General features: G+C 38.5%; 1 protein-coding gene across 5 annotated transcripts in view; it reads right to left on the reverse strand.

Moving 5' to 3' along the window:
• IPO11 (importin 11) overlaps positions 1-22233 on the reverse strand; it is a 231220-nt gene that overhangs the window by 30786 nt on the left and 178201 nt on the right. For all 5 annotated transcript variants that reach the window (XM_038010419.2, XM_073014741.1, XM_007973675.3 and 2 more), the window contains 2 exons: positions 14962-15057; positions 4344-4428 (listed from right to left, as the gene is read on the reverse strand). In XM_038010419.2, the coding sequence (XP_037866347.1) occupies positions 4344-4428; positions 14962-15057 (181 nt within the window). The remainder of the gene's footprint in view (positions 1-4343; positions 4429-14961; positions 15058-22233) is intronic.

The raw sequence follows: 22233 nt of genomic DNA on the forward strand, positions 1-22233 counted from the left end.
ATATTTTAAAACACCATGTTGTATACCACAGATCCATACAGTTTTCATTTGCCCATTAAAAAAAAAAAGAGAACAAGTAATAATAAATATGAAAAATAGGGAGGGTGGAGTGGTTCATACCTGTAATCCCAGCACTTTGGGAGGCTGACAAGGGAGGATCTCTTGAGCCTAAGAGTTTGAGACCAACCTAAGCAACAAAGTGGTACCCTGTCTCTATAAAACATGTAAAAATTAGTGTAGTGGCATGCACATGTGGTCTCAGCTACACAGGAAGCTGAGACAGGAGGGTTCTTTGAGCCCAGGAAGTCAAGGCTGAGGAAACCATGTTTGCACCCACTGCACTCCAGCATGGACAACAGAGCAAGACTATCTTAATAAATAAATAAATAAATAAATACATAATAATAATAATAATAATACTTTGTTAGCTGGTATCATAGAGTTGCGAGAAAGCATTAAAGTGCTCAAAACTAGAATTTGGAAATTACAACTTATAAGTGACTATAAGTCAGATTTCAAAAAATTACAAAAAACTTAAGATATTAATATATTAGCTCAAGTCTTTATAGTAAAGGTCATTAATTATTCTACTATAATAATATACTGGACACAAAGGAAACATATATTAAATGAAATGCTTGAGCTGCATTTGCTACTCTAAGTATTATTTCACTGCAATGAAAGGTAGAGAGAGAGGCTGAATGAAAAGGGAGATCAAAAGTCTGGACAGCTTAATAGCTTTCCTGAGTATAAATTTCATCCTTATTTGAAATAAAACACAGAGAATTCTCAGAAACCTATGGAAAATTATTTGGCACATTTCATATAATATTAATCATCTGCCTTTCTGAACTACAATCACTACTGCTATTCTCTACCAAAGCAGCTGCTGAAACCCAGACACCACATTTTAGGGACTACTTTAAGACAACAATGACAGTAAGCCAATCAAATTTTCATTTATGTGACCTTGGAACTAAGCAGCTATACTTTTCTTCCTAGTAAATAATTTCATTTTAAAATGAGAAAAACCTTTGCTGTTAATTTTTTTTTTGTAAAGAATAATTCATAACCATTTACCAGCAAATACTTACTCTTTCCCTTTGAAGAAACAACCAAGATATCACTGGATAGTTCTCAAAAAATGTCTAACGTTATAGACAACACAGTTCAAGAATGACATAATTACTGAAAAAATACATTAACTTATAATTCTAAGAGACAAGGGAAACAAATTTTATTTTTATTTGTTTAAAGTTGTTGGAAAATTAGCATGAATTCATAATTAGATTTATTAAATGTTACAATACACAATCCCAGCTTCAGTCAAAAACTGCTGTGGTATCCTCAGCATATCCAAGAGCAGTGGGTATCCAAGAGCAAGACCAAGGTACTAGAAATCTTACTAGAGATGACAATATAAATCTGTATTAAATACCTACTGCAGTAAATAACTTCAAATAAAATCAGCCACTTAAAAAAATAATGGTTGTTCTATAAACCAATACTACATATAATTAGAATGACAAAGTGGGGGTGTGAGTGGCAGAAAGACAAATGTTAGGCTATACTTAAAGGTTATTATTACTGTAGGTGAAAAAAAAATACTTTCCATGTATTTAAGATACCACATAGGCGAGGGATGGTGGCTCACACCTGGAATCCCAGCACTTTGGGAGGCAAGGTGGGCAGATCACCTGAGGTCAGGAGTTCGAGACCAGCTTGGCCAACATGGCAAAACCCTGTGCCTACTAGAAAAACAAAAAAATTAGCCGAACATGGTGGCACGCACCTGTAGTCTATTCTATGGGTTTTAATAAATGTAACGGTGTGTATCCACCACCTGTAGTCCTAGCTACTTGGGAAGCTGAGGCACGAGAATTGCTTAAACCTGGGAGGCAGAGGTTGCAGTGAGCCGAGATCATACCACTGCACTCCAGCCTGGGTGACAGAGCGAGACTCCATTGCAAAACAAAAAACAAAACAAAACAAAAAACCACACAACAATTTAATTTCAAAGGAATATAGTCATACATTGCTTAAAGATGAGGATATGTTCTGAGAAATGCATGGTTAGGCAAGTTCCCTGTGTAAACATCATGGAGTGTGCTTACAGGAATCTAGATGGTACAGCCTACTACACACCTAGGCTATATGGTATAACCTATTGCTCCTAGGCAACAAATCTGTACGGCACGTTACTGTAGCGAATACCGCAGGCAACTGTAACAAAGCGGTATCTATGTATCTAAACACATCAAAACACATAAAAGGTACAGTAAAAATATGGTATCATAATCTTATCAGACCACTACAGTATGCAGTCTGCTGTTGACCGAAATGTTGTGTTATTGAGCAGTGCATGACTGTGCAGCAGGTCCCTGCTAACATCATTTCATTATAACTTTGATAAGAAAAACAAATAGATTCGGGCTGGGGCCACTGTCTGTGTGGAGTTTGCATGTTCTCTCCATGTCTGTGTGGCTTTTCTCTGGGTACTCCAGTTTCCTCCCACATCCCAAAGATGTGCACATTAGGTAAACTGGCGTGTTTAAATTGTTCCCATCTGAGTGAGTGAGAGTGTGTGCAAGTGCACCCTGTCAGGAAATGGTGTCCTGTCCAGGACTGGTTCCCATCTTGCACCCTTAGCTGCTAGGATAGGCTCCAGCTACCCACTACCCTAAAGCAGAATAAGTGGGTTGGAAAAATGAAGGAATGAATGAATACAAATTATGGTCATACAAATGCATATAAATGCTGCTGTATGAAAGCTTTCAGCAAGCTCGCCAGATTTGTTCTTTTTATTTTTGAACTGCAAGGTAGTAGGAGGTGCTCCTTACAATTTTCACTTTGCAAATATTTATTCCTTGATTTAACTCACCACCACAACCATCATCACTCACTGATTCCCAAAAAAAGTGGGAAAATAATTTAACTTGTTTTTATTAATATTTCTTAAATGTATGTACAGCTCACACTTACTTCAATGTTAAATATTAGAAGTGTTTTGGATCTTTATTTAGAAGTTTGGTGATGTTTTTGTGACCAGAAATATGCTGTAGGAGCTTCTTGTTTAGATTAGCCCATGGTACAACTGGTTTCATTATATGTTGTTCTGTTTAAAGTTACAGTTTCCAAGAAACTATCAGTGATGTTAAATGAGGACTTATTACACGTATAAACATTGTTTTGGGGGAAGAAAAGGAATGACATTAAGAGTTTTAACAGTAATTTTTCAGTTCACAGGCCCTGGAAATTTGCTAAGCCAATTTCTGCCGCTTTTCACAGATGAGGTAAAACAGATCTACAAAGACAAGGTGACTTGCTCAAGGCTACAAGTAATAGTACAACAAGGACTAGAATTCAGGTCTTAAGAATCCCTGGATGTTGTCCTGTCCTCTATACTATGTGCTAGGGAGATGATACCTAGCGTAAAGCAAAGTAAAATGAGTTAAATTCAAACAGTTTAAAAGAAGAGCATTGCACATGCTCTAAGAGCAGTGCGATGTTAGCTATAAGCTAAGGATGAAGCCATTGAAGGCTAACGTGCTGTAATGCAAGGTGTAAATACAATGATCGGATTAAAATGATAGCTAACACAGAGTAATTACTAGGTATCCATAACCATTTTAAATATTTATTTATTCTATCTATGAGGCAGATACAATTGTATTCATTTTGCAAATGAGGAAAGAAGGTATAATAAAGTTAGTTAAATGATGAGGCCAGAAGACAAGAAAAGATTCCAAAAGAAAAGGGGAAAAAGTTTCCTATGTACCTATTTTATATTCACGGTCAAAATAAATATTTAAACATTCAAGATTATATATAATTTTAAAAGGCAAGATATTTTAGGTATTTCCTATTTTTTTGTTCTTTTCCCCTTATCAGATTGCTCTGGTGAGAATTAGTGGTTTTTACTAGTTGTGGTTAATTTAAGGGCATTTTTATAAAAGCCTATGATGCAGGTCAGCAAAAGTTCATGTGAAGATCTATAAAACAATAGGCAATGCAAGGAAATTTCAGCACATCTCCTCAAAACAGAAGAACACACATTTCCACTTAAATAAGGTTTGCAGGTCACACACTTTCCACAAGTAAAACACTAAATCATCTGCTCTGCACTAAGACAAGCAACAGTTATTTCAGATGAAAAGTTATCCTCAACTTTCTGTATTAGGAATAAAACGTATCTGTTTTAGGGTACACTTTACATTAATTTTGTAACATGGGATAGACGGATAGATATATAGCTGGATGGACAAACAGACGAGATATTTCTGAACCTACAGAAAATGATAATATATGATTCTTCATTTTTAGAAGCTACTTTTATAACTTACCATCTTTTTTCTCTTATCTTGTTCTGTGGGTGGTTCTTCATCTTCTGTTACTTTTGGTTCCTCAAGATGAGACATCAACATACAGCTATAATAATTTTTTAAAAAACATGTTTTAAATAAAAAATATCTATAATACACTTAAAAATAAGCCCTTAAAATCACTAAGAACATGAATAATTCTATGTTCTTAGTTTCTCACACCAAAATGTGAGAAAAAGACTAGACAATTTAGATTTAAAATTTAACAAAATTTTTGAATTATGAAAAGATATGTCACTATAAAAAGGGCCACACTAAAACATTTTACAGCATTTTACTTGGGCATTTCAGATAGTAATTTAATTACACGCAACTTCTGAAACAATGAAACATCAGCTGACAAAGTAATGCATGCATACCCTTTATATGTTATTAAAAAATGACATAATCTCTTAAAAAATACTTCTTCTTCCCCATAATTTTCACATCTACAGAATTTTAAACATGCAATAATTTAGATATCACATATTAATTATGTAACAATCTACCTTGTGTTCCAAATGACATTACTGTGCTATGAGGAATCTGTCCCTGATAGCACTTGTACTTTCTGGGTAGTTACACATCATTTATTTTAAATATCTGCACCGTGCCCTTTACTATTAGCAGAGATAACAGAAACAGTTTCCTGTTCAGTCAACAATGGTTCTAGGGAGACCAGAAATCAACAGTCTAGTGAATCAAACTGATGGAACAAACCCCAATGTTTCCTAACTTGTAACAGGAGAATTCAGTAATTTATCAACATGATCATAAGTTCTTCCCCCTCCCACCTCCGCGAGATGGAGTCTCGCTCTTACCCAGGCTGGAGTGCAGTGGCATGATCTCGGCTCACTGCAAGCTCCGCCTCCTGGGTTCACGCCATTCTCCTGCCTCAGACTCCCGAGTAGCTGGGACCACAGGCGCCCGCCACTACGCCCGGCTAATTTTCTGTATTTTTAGTAGAGACGGGGTTTCACCGTGTTAACCAGGATGGTCTCGATCTCCTGTCCTCGTGATCCGCCCACCTCGGCCTCCCAAAGTGCTGGAATTACAGGCGTGAGCCACCGAGCCCAGCATGATCTAAGTTCTTAACAAATAAACAGTGGCAAAGAAAGTTTGGGTTCTGTTGCTTTGTAGCAAGTACAGGTGAAGGACAATTCCTGACTCAGCTGTGTAAATAGCTTTTAATAGAGAACTAACACAGGTGCTGATACCAGAAAACTTGATCAGGCTCATTCTTGCAGTGGAAACAAGTGCCTTTTGTTTCTACTTCCTATCATTAAAAAAGCAATGTTTGAAGTGACTGCCTCTGATTCAGTTAGTGCCCACTGGTGGGATCAAAAAGAGCCTCAGGCTAGAAATCAGAAGTCCTGAAAAATGGTAGGAACTCAATTCCTAACTCACTGCATGCCCCTGACCTGGGGCTGCAATGCTTCTGCCTGCCATGATATAATACAGTGTAGCACAAGTAGCTGGCCAATGGACTCCGACACAAAGTGAGAAAATTACACTATTTTATCAACCCAAAAGCTATTTAATAAAGTGAAATGTCTTAAAAAGGTCTACATCCCACTTTGTATTTTAGAACTGAATAATAATATGGGGTTCCTTTACACTAGTCAATTTATGTCTGTTGCAAACTTGAATTCTAACTGCAATGACTATGGATCTGCACGAAAGCATGCTTTATTTTGCATCAAATTCTTCCACTGCTTTCCAAAATCTGTTAACTTACTCATATAGTGAATGCTCTCTGTTCTGCCTTCCCTAAATTAAAAGATTTATCACCCTAAGACAGAGAACAGCGGTGCACACCTGTAATCTTAGTACTTTGGGAGGCTGAAAAGCCCAAAGTTAAAACTGTCCTGCAGAAAAATTTCCAATTAAAAGTCAAATCTCATTTTGTTGACAAAGATTAAAGATAGACAATCATGCTTTACATAAAAGACATGTAAGAATTAATAGATGTCTAATAAACTAAAGTGTGTAGACTGTGCATGCAGTAATATACTAATAAAAATAGTAAACCCAACAGTTTAAAATAGGAATGACTAACGTGAATATAAGTGGCCACTCCTCCATTCTAAACTCAAGGCAGAAATCACCGAATATATCCAGGCACTCCAGCCTGCTAAGTAAGAATCTTTCTCAAGAAGAAACTTCAACCAGCTAAACAGAACCAACAGGTGTTAGCATGAAAAAAGTGAAACCTTTTAAGTCATTTCTGGGTTTAAAGGTACTTGTAGTAATAATACCTTTCATTTAATTTATACAAACTCTGCCCTAAGTAATTCAGCCATTTTACAGATGAGAAAAAGCTGAATTTACAAACATTCATTGAGCACTGATAAACAGTATTTTTCCTCAAAATTTTTGTTGTCTAAATGAATTTTTCTCTACTTCAGGGTATCAAATTTGGGTGCTTTAAAACTGCCTTTATTCTGGTACCTGAACAGAATAAGTGCAACTGTCTAAAAAAAGCTTAGTTCCACTCTACCTGGAGCCCATCTGTGTGCACAGGAGGGATAGTTGGGACGAAGGCCAAGTATTCAAGTTATTTTCTTAATGTCCAATATCAGCGATTCTCAAACTTGAGCTTTCAGCTCAACCAGCTGAAGGGCCTTGTTAAAAGCACAGTTGGGCCCCACTCCCATAGTGTCTAATTCAGTAGATTTTGATGGAGCCTGAGAATCTGCATTTCTCACAAGTTCCTCTGTGATGCCTTCTCATCATTTCCTCCATAATGTTGATGCTAACGTTGCTGAGGAAGTTGTGGGGGGCACACACTCTGTTAACCCCAGTCCTATGTTAGGCCAAACCACCAATATGCTTCCTATTTATATATATTTTTTACCTCTGGCCTCCAATAAATTGTTTAATAATGATTTTTTTTTTTTAACTGCTATGTAACTGACTTTCAGCTAGGTTTATATAAGAAATGATTTACAGGCCGGGTGCAGTGGCTCACGCCTCTAATCCCAGCACTTTGGGAGGCCGTGGCGAGCAAATCACTTGAGGTCAGGAGTTTAAGGCCAGCCTGGCCAACATGGTGAAACCCCATTTCTACTAAAAATACAAAAATTAGCTAGGCATGCTGGCACGTGCCTGTAATCCCAGCTACTAGGGAGGCTGAGATGAGAGAATTGCTGGAACCTGGTAGGCAGAGGTTGCAGTGAACTGAGATCACTCCAGGCTGGGCAACGGAGCGAGATTCCATATCAAAAAAAAAAAAAAAGAGAAGAAACAATTTATGGGTTGTTTCACATAAGACAAAACTGACACTATTCAGTTGGGCTCTGTAGTGGACACTCTGCTTGTCTATATAATCAGCTCTTTCCTAACTGAACCCGGAATCTGTCCAGTTTTCCTCTTCTTCCATGCTACCACTATTTCAGAAAAAGTTGATCCCAGACCCCCAATGCCAGTAGTTCAAAAATCGGTAATGGAGATCCCATCCCCCGGTCAATGACTACTTTCAGTAGGGGCATGTTTAAGGAATTCTGGCCAATTAGACATAAGAAGACACCTACTGCAATGATTTCCAGATAAGGATAGCCTCGATCTTAAAAAAGACATAAGGAAGAAGATTACTTATGTGTCAGTGGCATTGTCATGAACTGTAATGCCTAGAACTACTTTTTATTGATGAGGGATGGTAGCCTGCAGATGAGGTTAATGCGCTGAGGGGACGGAGTAGAAAAAACCTGGGGCTTTGATGATGTTGCTAAGGCCACAGTCAGCTAATCCCGGAGTCACTTACCTACAGTCGTTAGGGTATCAGAAACAACTAATTCTTTATTGTTAAAACAAGCAGTCCTTTTATAGTCACTTATATAAATACTAATTAAAAATGCATTTCAGCCAGGTGTGGTTGCTCATGCCTGTAATCCCAGCACTTTGGGAGGCCAAGGCGGGTGGATCAAGAGGTCAGTAGATCGAGATCATCTTGGCTAACACAGTGAATCCCCAAACCCCGTCTCTACTAAAAAAATTAGCCATTAGCCGGGCGTGGTGGCACGTGCTTGTAGTCCCAGCTACTTGGGAGGCTGAGGCAGGAAAATCACTTGAATCCAGGAGGTGGAGGTTGCAGCCACCATACTCCAGCCTGGGTGACAGAGACTCCGTCTCAAAAATAAATAAATAAATAAATAAATAAATAAATAAATAAATAAATAAAATGCATTTCTGGGCTCAGGGCATGACACCCCAATGAGAAGAAATATGAATCTCCCTCTCCTGTGTTAAATTACATTTAGCCTAAAGCTTCTTCCTCACATATTTTAAGTTCAGTCTGAAAGTCTCTTTGTACATAGTAAAGTGTAACCTAACTGGAAGTGTAGAGATAGTAACCTATTCTTGTACCAATCAGAGTTTTAGCCAATTATAGGTGGCCAACTGTTGAACCCATGTTCAAATAAGGCAAACGCTGAGCTGTAACCAATCCAGCTGTTTCTGTACCCCATTTCCCTTTTCTGTACCTCACTTTCCCTTTTCTGCTCATAAATATTATCTGACCAGGTACAGCGCTGAAGACACTGTGAACCAATTCTGGTTCTGGGGACTGCCCAATTTGTGAAGAATTCTTTGCTCAATCAAACTCTGTTAAATTGATTTGTCTTAAGTTTAACACCTGATAAACCTACTTCCTTCTACTTGAAAATAAGAGCCATGTAATTCCTAATGTTTCTTTTTTTATCCTGGTAATTAGAAAGCATATCGCTAAGTTTTATATCCTGATGCCACAGGTTTCCCCAATCAAGGTTTTTTATTTAAATCCCTTCAATCTATGTTAATAGTTTTCTGTTATAATGAGCATGCACTTTCTTATGCGCTGTCTCAAATCCTCTTACGGTCACTAGACTGAATATAAACAACTAAATATTGTATATTAGCAGTAAAGACAAAGTGCCATGAAGAAACAGAGAAAGATGGAATGAATTCTTTCTATAAGTCTGGAATGCAATTTTAAAGGTAGATTTTTGCTAAAGAGGATAAGGGCTTGACACACCAAGAAGCAGAAATATTAGTTAAGCCATGAGTGTAAAAGTGTATGGCATGTTTGGAGAATGATGAAGAACCCAGGGAGGCAAGAGAAAAAGCTGGCGACTGAGTCAGCACAGAATAGAGCCCCATTAACTTGATCCTGTAAGAAATTTGGCTTTTAAGTGGGGCAGAATGGATCAGAGGGGTGGAAACTGAAGCGAGAGAGACTTCCTAAGGAGGTCACTAGGATCTACACAAGTTAAGGTAACATACAGATGTCAGAATCCCAGAACCAATGTTTCTTCTAGTATTCTCTATTCCATTCTGAAGAGCGGTCCAGTAGGTCAATGTATTGAATGAAGGAGAAAAAAGTCCTTTTAAAAGCCTAATTTTAACTTTTAGAATCCCAGGTTGTTCTACCGGTCTGAGACCACTCACCAACATCTACACTGCCAGTCTTCCTCCACAATGGACCAAAGTGACCTTTCTAAGTATAAATCTGATTATGTCCCTCCAGTGTGGAAATCACCAGGGGAGCTCCACTGACTACAGAATATAGAATAGTTTCAAATAAGATTATTAGCTATAAAAACCACAATTTATGAGTAATTTTCTAATCAAATTTTAGTGCCTCTAGGCTTCTTAGAATGCTGGCTAGATTTTATTTTATTTTATTTATTTATTTATTTATTTATTTATTTATTTATTTATTTATTTATTTTGAGACAGGGTCTTGCTCTGCCACCCAAACTGGAGTGTAGTGGTGCAATCATAGCTCACTGCAGCCTGAATGTCTCAGGCTCAAGCAATCTTCCCACCTCAGCCTCCCAAGCAGCTGCTGGGACTAAAGGCGTGTGCCAGGCTGATTTTTAGTTGTTTTTTTTTTTCTTTTTAAAGAGACAGGGTCTCACTATGTTGCCAGGGCTGGTCTCCAACTCCTGCGCTCAAGCGATCCTACCGTCTCAGCCTCCTAAAGTGCTAGGAATACAGGTGTGAGCCACCACGTGGGGCCGCTAAATTCTTTCTTCCTTTTTACTTCCCAAATCTTGGCAACGGATTGTCAATTTCATTTCCCAATATTCCTTTCAACAAAAATATTATTTAAGGAAATAAAAGAGAAACACTCGGCTGGGCGTGGTGGCTCAAGCCTGTAATCCCAGCACTTTGGGAGGCCGAGACGGGCAGATCACGAGGTCAAGAGATCCAGACCATCCTGGCTAACACGGTGAAACCCCGTCTCTACTAAAAAAAAATACAAAAAACTAGCCGGGCGAGGTGTGGCGGGCGCCTGTAGTCCCAGCTACTCGGGAGGCTGAGGCAAGAGAATGGCGTAAACCCGGGAGGCGGAGCTTGTAGTGAGCTGAGATTGTGCCACTGCACTCCAGCCTGGGCGACACAGCAAGACTCCATCTCAAAAAAAAAAAAAAAAAAAGAAACACTGTAACCATACAAGCAGAAAGCAAACAAGTCAAATCTCTAGCCTCATTAGTATATTTTCTTGGCTTAATAAAAACTCTAGCCAAAAAAAATAATAAAAACAAAAAACCAACCAAACCACAAACCCACCAACACCACCCCAACAAATAAACAGATTCATCAACTCTCAAAATGGAATTATTCTTTCTTCCAAAAGAATTCATTTTCTGTACAACCCTGAAGAAATACCAGTATCAGCATTAACAGGCAACTGTTGACTATCTTGGAAGATAAACTTTTCTAACTTTAAAAAAAGAGGGATCATTAGAAGGGAAAATAAAAGCCCATTTCCATTTTTTCCGCACAAAATGTTTTTTAAATTTTAAAATGCCTGTTCAATACGTTATGAGGACGAATCAAGGTATAAAAATAAGCACAGGGCTACAGGTATAAGCACAACTAATTTTAAAAATTGTATATGCCTGTGTACGTCACATCACCCAAACTGTAAACACCTTTCAACACTCTCTAGCCATACCTACCTGTGCCCATTTCCTGCTAATCCTTCCTCCAAAATCTATCTCAAATTCATGTCATCACTGCTCACCAAGATAAGACTACTTTAACAGCTACCTAAATGGTTTTCCCACTTCCACAGCAGTAGGTTCTCAATTTTTACAGTGTATATGAACCATCAGAGTTCCTGTTTGCAATGCAGATTCTACTGTGTGACCCCCAAAAGATTCTGATATGAGTTTGTACCAAGGAAGGAGAATCTGCATTTCTAACATGCATCCCAGGTTGTTCCACTGGTCTGAGACCACTCACCAGCATTTACCCCCTCTGTCGTCCTCCACAATGCATTAAAGTGACCTTTCTAAGTATAAATCTGATCATGTCCCTCCAGGGTGAAAATCACCAGTAGACCTCCATTGACTATAGAATACAGACCACAATTCTTTGTATTTCACAAAGGTTACTTAACCAGTTGGCTCCAATCCACTACATATCCTTAGGAATGATTCTCAGTTTCCCTGGACTCCTTTCTCTCTTACACCTGTTATTGCTCCATTTGTCCCTGTCTCCCCTTCTAGGTTGTGGGCTCTTTCAGGTCAGAGACTCAGTTGCTTCTTCACACTGCACAGTGCCTGGTGTAAACAGTTTGAATAAAAAGATGATCTGTCAACAAGCCTTTCTTAGTGTGATGGCTAATTTTGTATCAACTTGACTGAGATACTGAGTGCCCAGCAATCTGGTTAAATATTACTCTGGGTGTATCAGTGAGGCTGTTTCTGGATGAAATTAGCATTTAAATCTATAAATTGAGTAAAGCAGTTTGCCCTCCCATGTGGGCGGACCTCAGCCAATCCACTGAAAGCCTGAATAAAACTCTGACTAGATGAGGAAGATTTCATCCTCTGGCTGCTTCAAGCTGGGACACTACTTCTTCCACCTTCAGAGCCCAACTAGTTAAGTAATCTTTATGAAATACAAACAGTTGTGGACTGTATTCTGTACACAATGGAGGTCCACTGGTGATTTCCACACTGAAGGGACATGATCAGATTTATACTTCAGACTTACACCATGGGCTCTCGTGGGTCTCAAGCTTGCCGACTGTAGATTTTGGACTCCTCTGCCTCCATAATCATGAGAGCCAATTCCTTACAAGCAATTTATTTATATATAAACATATTTTGTCTCCTCTTGGTTCTGTTTCTCTGGAGAACCCTAATACACTACTGATGGAGGTGAAGGAAATAGTTTTCTTCCTTTTTTTCCTAATTCACTCAGTTGAGAGACTATAATAAGAATTCAACAGAACCAGAAAGATTAACTTTTTTGAATAAACTGTTTAAATAAATAGGAAAGGGAAGCTGAAATCTAAGTTAGCTACATAAGTATGTACTTTATGTTTCTCACGCAGGCATTTCTGAAAGTTTATTTATGCCTTACAGTCTCAGGGACTGTAATTTATAGAACTCTATGTAATTCACAGAATTACAAAGTAGGAAGATTATTTTAATAGAGATCTAGTCTAACCACTCGTAGAAACAGAGACAGAAAAGTGTATCTCTTGGTAATTTATTTCTCAACTGTGTTTCTATATGCAAAGTACCACCCAGAGTAAAAAGAAATCACCAAACAATTCTGTGGACAAAAGAAACCAGTGGTCAGATATGTTCCAGCTACTCATCAATACTAACATTTGATCAAGTCTAGGCCTTTTAGCTGGGATCCTAAAACTGGTTTGTTTTCCTTACTTCCAACATATTCCCTCTTCCAAACCAAAACTTTCTCTTCATGGCTGAGCTTGGCACATGGACACCTTGACTCATCTTGACTCTTTCACAAATCTGCTGTGACTCCACTTCTTTCATTGTTGTTATTTTTAGTAGAGATAATGGTTTCCCCATGTTGGCCAGGCTGATCTCGAACTCCAGACCTCAAACAATCTGCCTGCCTCAGCTCCCAAAGTGCTGGGATTACAGGCAGGAGCCACTGTGACCGGCCAACTTTTCAGAGCCTTGATATCCTGATTTTTAATGCCATGAGACTGTACAAAATAATTTCTAAATGTTCTAGTAACTTTCAGACTCTCACCTCTTCCAGTTAAAACACGTTATAATTTTGTTCTACTTCCTTCCCTGAAGACTATAACACATAGTGCCTTTTTTCTTTCCCTGACTTACTATTAAAGCAAAATCCAGAATTGTACTGTTTGGTGTTCCCTGCACAAAACAAGATATAACCGTCTGTATTCATTACTAGTGTTTTAACTGTGCTATCAGCCATGTCCTCCCTTCAACTAAACCATATACTCCAAAGAGGACAAAGGAACATCTGATCATATCCTAAACGTTTCACATATAGTTGTAAACTTTGTTACATATTATGTATACAATTTACAGTCATGTGCAGTCATATCAATGGATATCGTTTGGCTGTGTCCTACCCAAATCTCATCTTGAACTGTAGTTCCCGTAATCCCCACATGTCATGGGAGGGACCCAGTTGGAGGTAATTGAATCATGGGGTCGGTTACCCTCATGCTGTTCTCGTGCTTGTGAGTAAGCTCTCATGAAATCAGATGGTTTTATAAGGTGCCTTTCCCCTTTTGCTCAGCACTTGTCCTTCCGGCCACCATGTGAAAAAGGACATGTTTGCTTCCCATTCTGCCATGACTGTAGGTTTTCTGAGGCCTCCCCAGTCCTGCAAAACTGAGTTAAATTAAAACTCTTTCCTCTATAAATTACCCAGTCTCAGGCAGTTCTTTATAGCAGCGTGAGAATGGACTAATACAGCCACAAACCCTTACGTTAACTTAAAAAGAAAAAAACCTGCCTACATTGAATGCTTTCTTGTTTTTGGTTTGTAGTCTCAAAAAATTTGATATTTCCACTTCATACAAACTCCAGTGTTCTCAAAAGCTAAGTGACGTATCAGACACATTTTGTTAATATGTTTAATAAGATTCAACAACATATATCTGCTATCCATGTTTTTCAACAAAATATGATTCAAGTGACAATCTTTCCCATTTGCTAGAGATGGCTTCATAAACAGCAAAGTTGAAAAAAAGAGCATGTTCAGAACATACCAGGAAAAAAACCTTATACGCTAAAATATATTTGAAATTTTAAAAACTTAATCATCAAACAATGATTAAATCAAAGCAGCTCAATTCAGGTTGTCGCTGTAACATAATAAAGCTGATACCAGCTGGGCATGGTGGCTCATGTCTGTAATCCCAGCACTTTGGGAGGCTGAGGCAGGCAGATCAACTGAGGTTGGGAGTTCAAGACCACCCTGACCAACAAGGAGAAACCCAGTCTCTACTAAAAATAGAAAAATTAGCCAGGTGTGGTGATGCATGCCTGTAATCCCAGCTACTCAGGAAGCTAGGGCAGGAGAATCACTTGAACCTGGGAGGCAGAGGTTGCAGTGAGCTGAGATCATGCCATCGCACTCCAGGCTGGGCCACAAGAGCGAAACTCCATCTCAATAAATAAATAAATAAGCTGATACCAAGATCATACAATAAATACTATAAGCAAAATAACAAAAACGTTTCTGTATAAAAGAGAAATTATAAAACTTTCATACTGTGCTTAAAGAGTGATGGTGAAAAAAATCATGCAGCATGTATTTAATTATCCTCCAAATCCAATTATGATTAATTAAATAATGCACCTACTCTTTATAAGTTCCTGTTTCAGGATCTTCTGTCATGACATCATGCAGGCCTTCCACTGAAATGTTTATAATCCCACAGAATTTATCTTGGATAATACTAGAATAAAAGAAAAGCAAAACAGGTTAACTGGAGTACTGGAACTGGTTTTTTTTTCCCTGAAATATTCTCTTGTACATGAAGAGAAATTCCAGTTCTGAAATACAAAAGAAACTTTCAAAATCTTTTTTCTTATAACAAAAAGTTTATTTTTGCCTATAACATTATAAAATTCTTTTTCACTAATTAGTATGTTTAAATACTAGATGGAGAGATTCGATAGTAAAGGAATATTTTAATATTCTTGGATTTATAACAGTCTTATGTTACTTTTATAACTACAAAGATAAAGACATTGAGTATTGACAAGTAAAAATTTCTGCTCTTCTAATGACACTATGAAGAAGAAAGACATGCCATATCTGGAAGAAATATTTGTAAAACAAATATCTGGTAATGGACTTGAACCTAGGATGTAAAAAGAACTCTGAAAACACATTAAGATGAAAAACAATTTCAATTTAAAATAGGCATCAGGTGCTGTGGTGCAAGCCTGTAGTCCTAGCTACTTGGGAGGCTGAGGCAGGAGAATCTCTTGAGGCCAGGAGTTCAAGACTGCAGTGCACTATGATCACACTTGGGAACAGCCACTGCTTTCCAGCCTGGACAACAACAAAGAGACCTGTCTCTTAAAAGAAACAGAACAAAAATATTTTTTTAAAAAAGGCAAAAACGTGAACAGACATTTCACCAAAGAAGATATATAGATGGCATGTGAGCATCCTAAAAGGATGTTCAAAATCATTAGGCATTAGGCAAATTCAAATTAAATCACAATGAAATCTTAAAAAAATTTGTAGTATGTGTTTTTAATTTTTATAGATTTAGGGGGTAAATCTATAAATGTGCAGATTTTATAGACTTTTATAAAGTCCAAGCAGGCAGTAACACAGATGAAATTTTCAATTAACTTTTCAAAATAGTTATATAAGCTAAAATTGATGATGTAATACTTTTTCATAATAGCAATCACAAGACAGAAATGAATCACAACCTTAATCATCTTAGAATTTTCTCAGATCCAACCAGACCATAATTATGCTATTTATACATGGTACCTAATTAATAATTAAAGTCACTCTTGCATTACTATATTTTAAATACAGGAAGTTTAAGTCAAGTTAGGATAATTTAAGAGACTAAACAAGTTTTTAGGCACTAAACCCAGAACCAGATAAAATATTCCCTTAACTGTATTGTATTTATCTGCTTAGGTCATTCAACAGGGTTAAGCAAAGAACAACAATTTATCGAAATAGTCGAAGGATGAAACAAGCCCTGATTTATTAGTCTTACTCCAGAATTTCTACAACAGTAGAGACTACAACAGTGGTAACATTAAAAGAATAATTTTCCACTTTCCCTACCAGAGGAGGAAGAGCCGACAACTGGAACAGCCCCTGAGCAAGGAATAAACTTAGCTGAAAGCAGCTACAATTGGCAAGCAATAAAGACTGAGATGGTGGAGTGTCCCCACAGCTGCTAATAGCTAGAGCCAAGACTGAAATCCAGAACCTTATACTGACCAAACCCAGAGGGCAGTGCTCCAGGCTTGACTGGAGACGACTTCAACCTTACTGTGCTGAGAAACTGCTTTTCAGAGGGCTTCTATAGAGCCCAAAGCTCATCTTTTGGAAGAAGTCATCTCTAGCTACTCTCAGTTTCTAGGCTTCCCAGGACTCCCATCAGCCTACCGCAATGCAGCTTTCGACCCTACTACTCCACAGGCAGATGACATTCATTTTTGCAATCTAGGGGCCACACTTCAGTATATCTCATGAGATATCTCTGCTGGGTGGACACTACTGGTCTCCCTTCCTGAAGACTCTGCTTCTTTGGCTTCTGTGAGCTTAGCCTCTTCTGGTCACTCTTGTTTTCTGGTATAGACTTCTTCTCTGGGGGCCCTTCAGCATCATTACTGCCCAAGGCAGTAAGAAGAACCACATAAAGGAGTATGATGGTTGGTGAGGAGCCAAGATCACTCCACATCAGAAGAGATGGTAGCAGCCTGAAATGGTTTGGTGGCCACGGGAATAAAGAGAAAGGGGTAGGTTTGACAGATGTTTAATGGGTAAACATCACAGGATTTGGCAACTAATTGGCTATGGAAGATAAATGGGAGGAAAGAGTCTAGGATGACTGTTGGGTTTCATCTTGGGTGAGTGACTTGACTAGGTTAGTGACTTTGCTCAATCCAACAGGGGATACAAAAAGAGCAAAGACATGAGAAGGAAGATGATGAAAGTGGTATCCCTGAAGAAGAGAGGGTGACCAACAGCATCAAAAGTCAAGTAATCAGATAAATCAGGTTCTAGCTGAGGAAGGGGAGTGACCATTCTTTCAAGCAGCTTGTCCAGGGATGGAAACAATAGGGTAATAACCAGAGGGAGTGCAGGGTTGCAGGAGTGTTTTTGGCTGAGGGAAATGGACCAGTAGAGGCTGAGCAGCTGAAACTGCAGGTGCCAAAGGGGTGGGTGAAGGAGCAGGATCCCAGAGATGGGATGAAGTGAGATCCTAACAGAGGCAGGGCTGAACACAAAGGATATCTTCGTACATGAGGCAGCAGGACACAGATGTACAGACTCCCTTGGAGGCTCACAGTGGGAAGCGGAAGTTCCTGCATTTTGAATTATCCTCCTTTTGTGAATTAGAAGGTGAGGTTATGTATTAGGCATGTGGATAAGCAGTTGGAGCCAAGTGGTCAATGTTTATAATAGAGGGTCTTGACCAAAGACAAAAACATTGCTCAATGGCACTGAGGTCCAACTGCAGTTGAATGCCCTAGATTTGTAACAGCCTCAATCTGTACACTTCTATCATTTTTAGTTGCTATATTTTACACCCCGAGCAGATACACATAGGGAGAAACTGAGTCAGGCAATTCAGGCTTGGAAGCTTGAAAAGCTAGTAGAGTTTGAGGATGAGGGGTTTAAAGAGCTAAGGGTATTAATGAGAAGTCTGAGTTGACCACAGGGCACTTGTTGGGTCAGGTAGAGAATAGGGTTAAAAGTGGAAAAAACAAACAAAAGAAAAACCCGTAACATCAAGTGCAAACATCAAAGTTTACGCCAGGCATGGCGGCTCACGACTGTAATTCCAGCACTTTGGGAGATTGAGATGGAAGAGTCAGTTAAAGCCAGGAGTTCAAGACTAGTCTAGGCAACAAAGTAAGACCCGTCTCTTCAAAAAAAGAAGAAAATTAGCTGGGGGCAGTAGTGCACACCTGTAGTCCCAGCTACTCAGTACCAGCTGAGATATGAAGATGATTGCTTGAGGCCAAGAGTTCAAGATTGCAGTGAACCATGATGGCACCACTACACTCCAGCATCGGTGACAAAGCAAGACACTGTACATTTAAAAAAAAAAAAAAAAAAAAAGGGTTTAGCGGTAGAGAGTAAGAAAACTGGAAAATGTGAAGTTACAATAAGACAGGATATTAGAGTTTTGAGCATGATCACAAGGGAGGAATGTGTGGTTGAAGTGGAAGTGCACACAGATTCGAAAAACATCAAGGCCTTGTAAGGCCAACTGTAAGGCCATGCTTGAAAACATTCAGGGTGGCAGAATCTGGGATGAAGACTGCAAAGCAGATTCGAGGCCTCGGTGACTCCTGCATAGTGACTGTGAAATTGCTAGAGAACACAGAGAGCTGGTGAAGTAACCAGATGGCAGGGGCCTTCTGACCCCTTCCAGACCTCATGAAAGTGGCAGAAAACTGTGGTCAGCATCAGAGCCTCGAATTGTGGCTCCACCAGTGACTAGCTACATGGTCTTGGGCAAGTCAATTTAACCTCTCTGTGCTTCACTTGCCTTATCAGTAACATGAAGGCATAATACTACCCACAAGTAAAGTGCTTATAACAAGGCCTGCCACATGTGCCAGAGCACTACTTAAATGTCAGCATCATCACCGTTTCTCATTTGAACAATGAGGGGGTTAACAGTTTCTAAATCTCTTACACTTTTTCATCTCAGTATCCTTTTACACTCTTAAAAATTGTTGAAGATGCCAAAGAACCTTTTAAAAAATGTATATCTCAATATTTTTATATTAGAAAACTGAGAAAATACTTTAAAAATATTTATTCAGTTAAAAAATATAAAAATAAAATAAACCCATTACGTAGTTAAAAAAAAAAAAAAAAAAGTTTTCCCCTGTAGATATTTCCCAGGATGTAGCCTGCAAATACTTTTGTCATTTAAATGGAAACATACATCCTTTCTACACAGTAATTCTCTGCACAGTCACGGAAAAGTATATTAATAAATCTAGCTCCCCTGAAAAATACTGGCAAGAAAATAAGCTAAAAAACCACAGTTGAAATTCACTATCTTAAAGTGAAAGTTGACTTTTTTTTGCATTCCATAATGATCCTTACAAAGACTTTTATATACTAAACCACTCCCCTGATTACCTGTTTCTTCTTTTCATTTTTTGAGTGCACACACACACAGCAGCACCACCCTCCTCCAACAAAACCATTATCTTTAAGACTACAAGAAATAACTAAAATGATCTATATTTAATGGCATGAGAAGAAAGTGCCATCCTGTGTGATTTTGCTATAAAAAAACAATGCCCAATGAAGACATACTAAGCTTCCATGGAAAGGAGATGATCAAGGACTGGTACAGAACTGTCTGGAAAAAAATTTTTAAAAATTCAGCTGAATAAAAGATTGAGTAGTTACTTAAAAAGTCACTTGACAGAATTGTTTTTTTTTTAAAGTGATATAAAGAAATTTATCAGAGAATTGGTAATTATGGAGCTAGCACTATTGTAGATATTGGAAACTGATGAAAATAAAGCTACACAACACATAATTACAAGGTAATCATGAAGATACATTTTTTTTTTTTTGAGACTGAGTTTCACTCTTGTTGCCCAGGCTGGAGTGCAATGGTGTGATCTCAGCTCACCACAATCTCCACCTCCTGGGTTCAAATGATTCTCCTGCCTCAGCCTCCTGAGTAGCTGGGATTACAGGCATGTGCCACTACGCTCAGCTAATTTTGTATTTTTAGCAGAGACGGAGTTTCCTCATGTTGGTCAGGCTGGTCTCAAACTCCTGACCTCAGGTGATGAAGATATATTTTAAGAACAAATCAAAAAGGCCAACTCTGTTCATGTTACCTAAGTTATCTTGGGATTAAATTCCTGGAAAAGTCTTGTATGCCACACAGCTCAGAACAAAATGAAGATAACATGCTCTGGAAAACAGTGTTACATGATCAAAGGGGAATTTTGACTGATAACGATGAAGACACAATGTCAAAGTTTGCAAGAAGCATTTGAATAAAATTGTATCAAGAATAAAAGAAAAAAATAATTCTGAAGCAAAATTGCACATTTAAAAATACATATGCGTGCCCGGGCGTGGCAGCTCACGCCTGTAGTCCCAACACTTTGGGAGGCCGAGGCGGGTGGATCACAAGGTCAAGAGATCGAGACCATCCTGGCTAACACGGTGAAACCCTGTCTCTACTAAAAATACAAAAAATTAGCCGGGCGTGGTGGCGGACGCCTGTAGTCCCAGCTACTCGGGAGGCTGAGGCAGGAGAATGGCATGAACCTGGGAGGCAGAACTTGCAGTGAGCTGAGATCGAGCCACTGCACCCCACACAGAGCAAGATTCCATCTCAAAACAAAAACAAAAACAAAACAAAAATGTGTAATTAAACTAACAACTTCATATAAACACATAGTTACTATTTTGTTACAGTTTTATAATAAGGTATTACAGTAGACCAAAGAACTTTATGCTCAATGACCTTTCTCTAAGCTCTGGAACCCTAAGTACATCGGCATCTTTCTCATCCACTCTTGGCACTCTCACAATCATCTCAAAATTAAGAGCTCCAATACCAAACTTAAGAGTGCCTCCCCAACAAAAACAAGGAAACCAAAAACAAAACGGAAAATCAAAAGCAGGCTCTCTTCCTGTTTTCCTTATCTGAGTAAAAAGCATCTCTATCAACCCAGTGACTCATGCTAGAAACCAGGGATTCAGTTTTGACCTTTCTTCTCATTTACCCTTCCAATTTACCCTTCCATTTACTCAATTTATCAACAAATTCTGTCAAATTTATCTCTGAAATTTTTCCTTGTTTCTACTCCTCTATATTCCTACTATTAACACTGTGCAACAAGCCAATCTGTCTCGAGTTTAGAGTTTAAACTACTGCCTACCTTCCCAAACAAGGAAACTTCCACTCTTGACTTCCTCTAATCCATTCTCTATACAGCACACTAGAATGCTTTTACAAAACCTACTATCTTTTTCTTGCTTTAAAGCAAAAGTTAATACCTTTCAACAACTTTCCATTACACTTAAAAATCCATACCCTTAATCCTAGTTTACTCAGCCCTATATATGACCTGGTTCCTGCCCAGCTCTCTGACCTTATTTAGCCTCACATTGTTCTCCACCTTCATGGGCTCTCTTTGATTAACACTTTCTAGTTTCCAGGCTTTCACAGGGGCTTTCCATCTGCTAGGAATTGTATAGCCTGGATTTACCTGGTCAGTAGCATTATAATAAGACTATAACTACAACAACAACACTGCAGGTATGGTCCTAATTCTAGACGATGGTGTTTAAGGATGCTTTCATAGATGAGAAGCAGGTACCTGAGGATAAGGGAGTTTTGAAAGCCAAAGCCTGAGGAAACTGCAGTACAACATTAAAACTTTTGCTCCTCAGAGCCTCAGACAAAAATATAAATGATGTATTAACTTGTGTATCATAGAAAACATATGGAAAAAAGCAATAAGGTTGCCCAAAGTCAAAGATATAAACTAACAACAGGCTAAGGTTTATGTGCATGTAGTGAAACCTCCACAGACATGGGAAGAAATGGAGACAAAAGGAAGACAACATATATATATATATATATATATATATGGTCTCCACATTATTCAGGATAAGAAAACTACTTTCTACTAAATTAAAATGTCATCTATCACAAGATGTCTCGGAATTGAGTCAGAAGCAATGAAACAAGGCACATCTGGGCCAGCAGCAGGTGTACTATACATTCTTCTCTCTCATACTGCTTTCTCCAACATTTCTCTTTTAACCTACCAGGCTTCCCACATTAAAAGTGTGCGGCCACACAAGCTTACCAGCTTCAGCAAAGTGATGACCAGTGGTAGAGAGCACTTAAAAAGAACAA

The sequence above is a fragment of the Chlorocebus sabaeus genome, chromosome 4 (assembly GCF_047675955.1).
Source record: "Chlorocebus sabaeus isolate Y175 chromosome 4, mChlSab1.0.hap1, whole genome shotgun sequence".
Classification (NCBI taxonomy): Eukaryota; Metazoa; Chordata; class Mammalia; order Primates; family Cercopithecidae; genus Chlorocebus; species Chlorocebus sabaeus.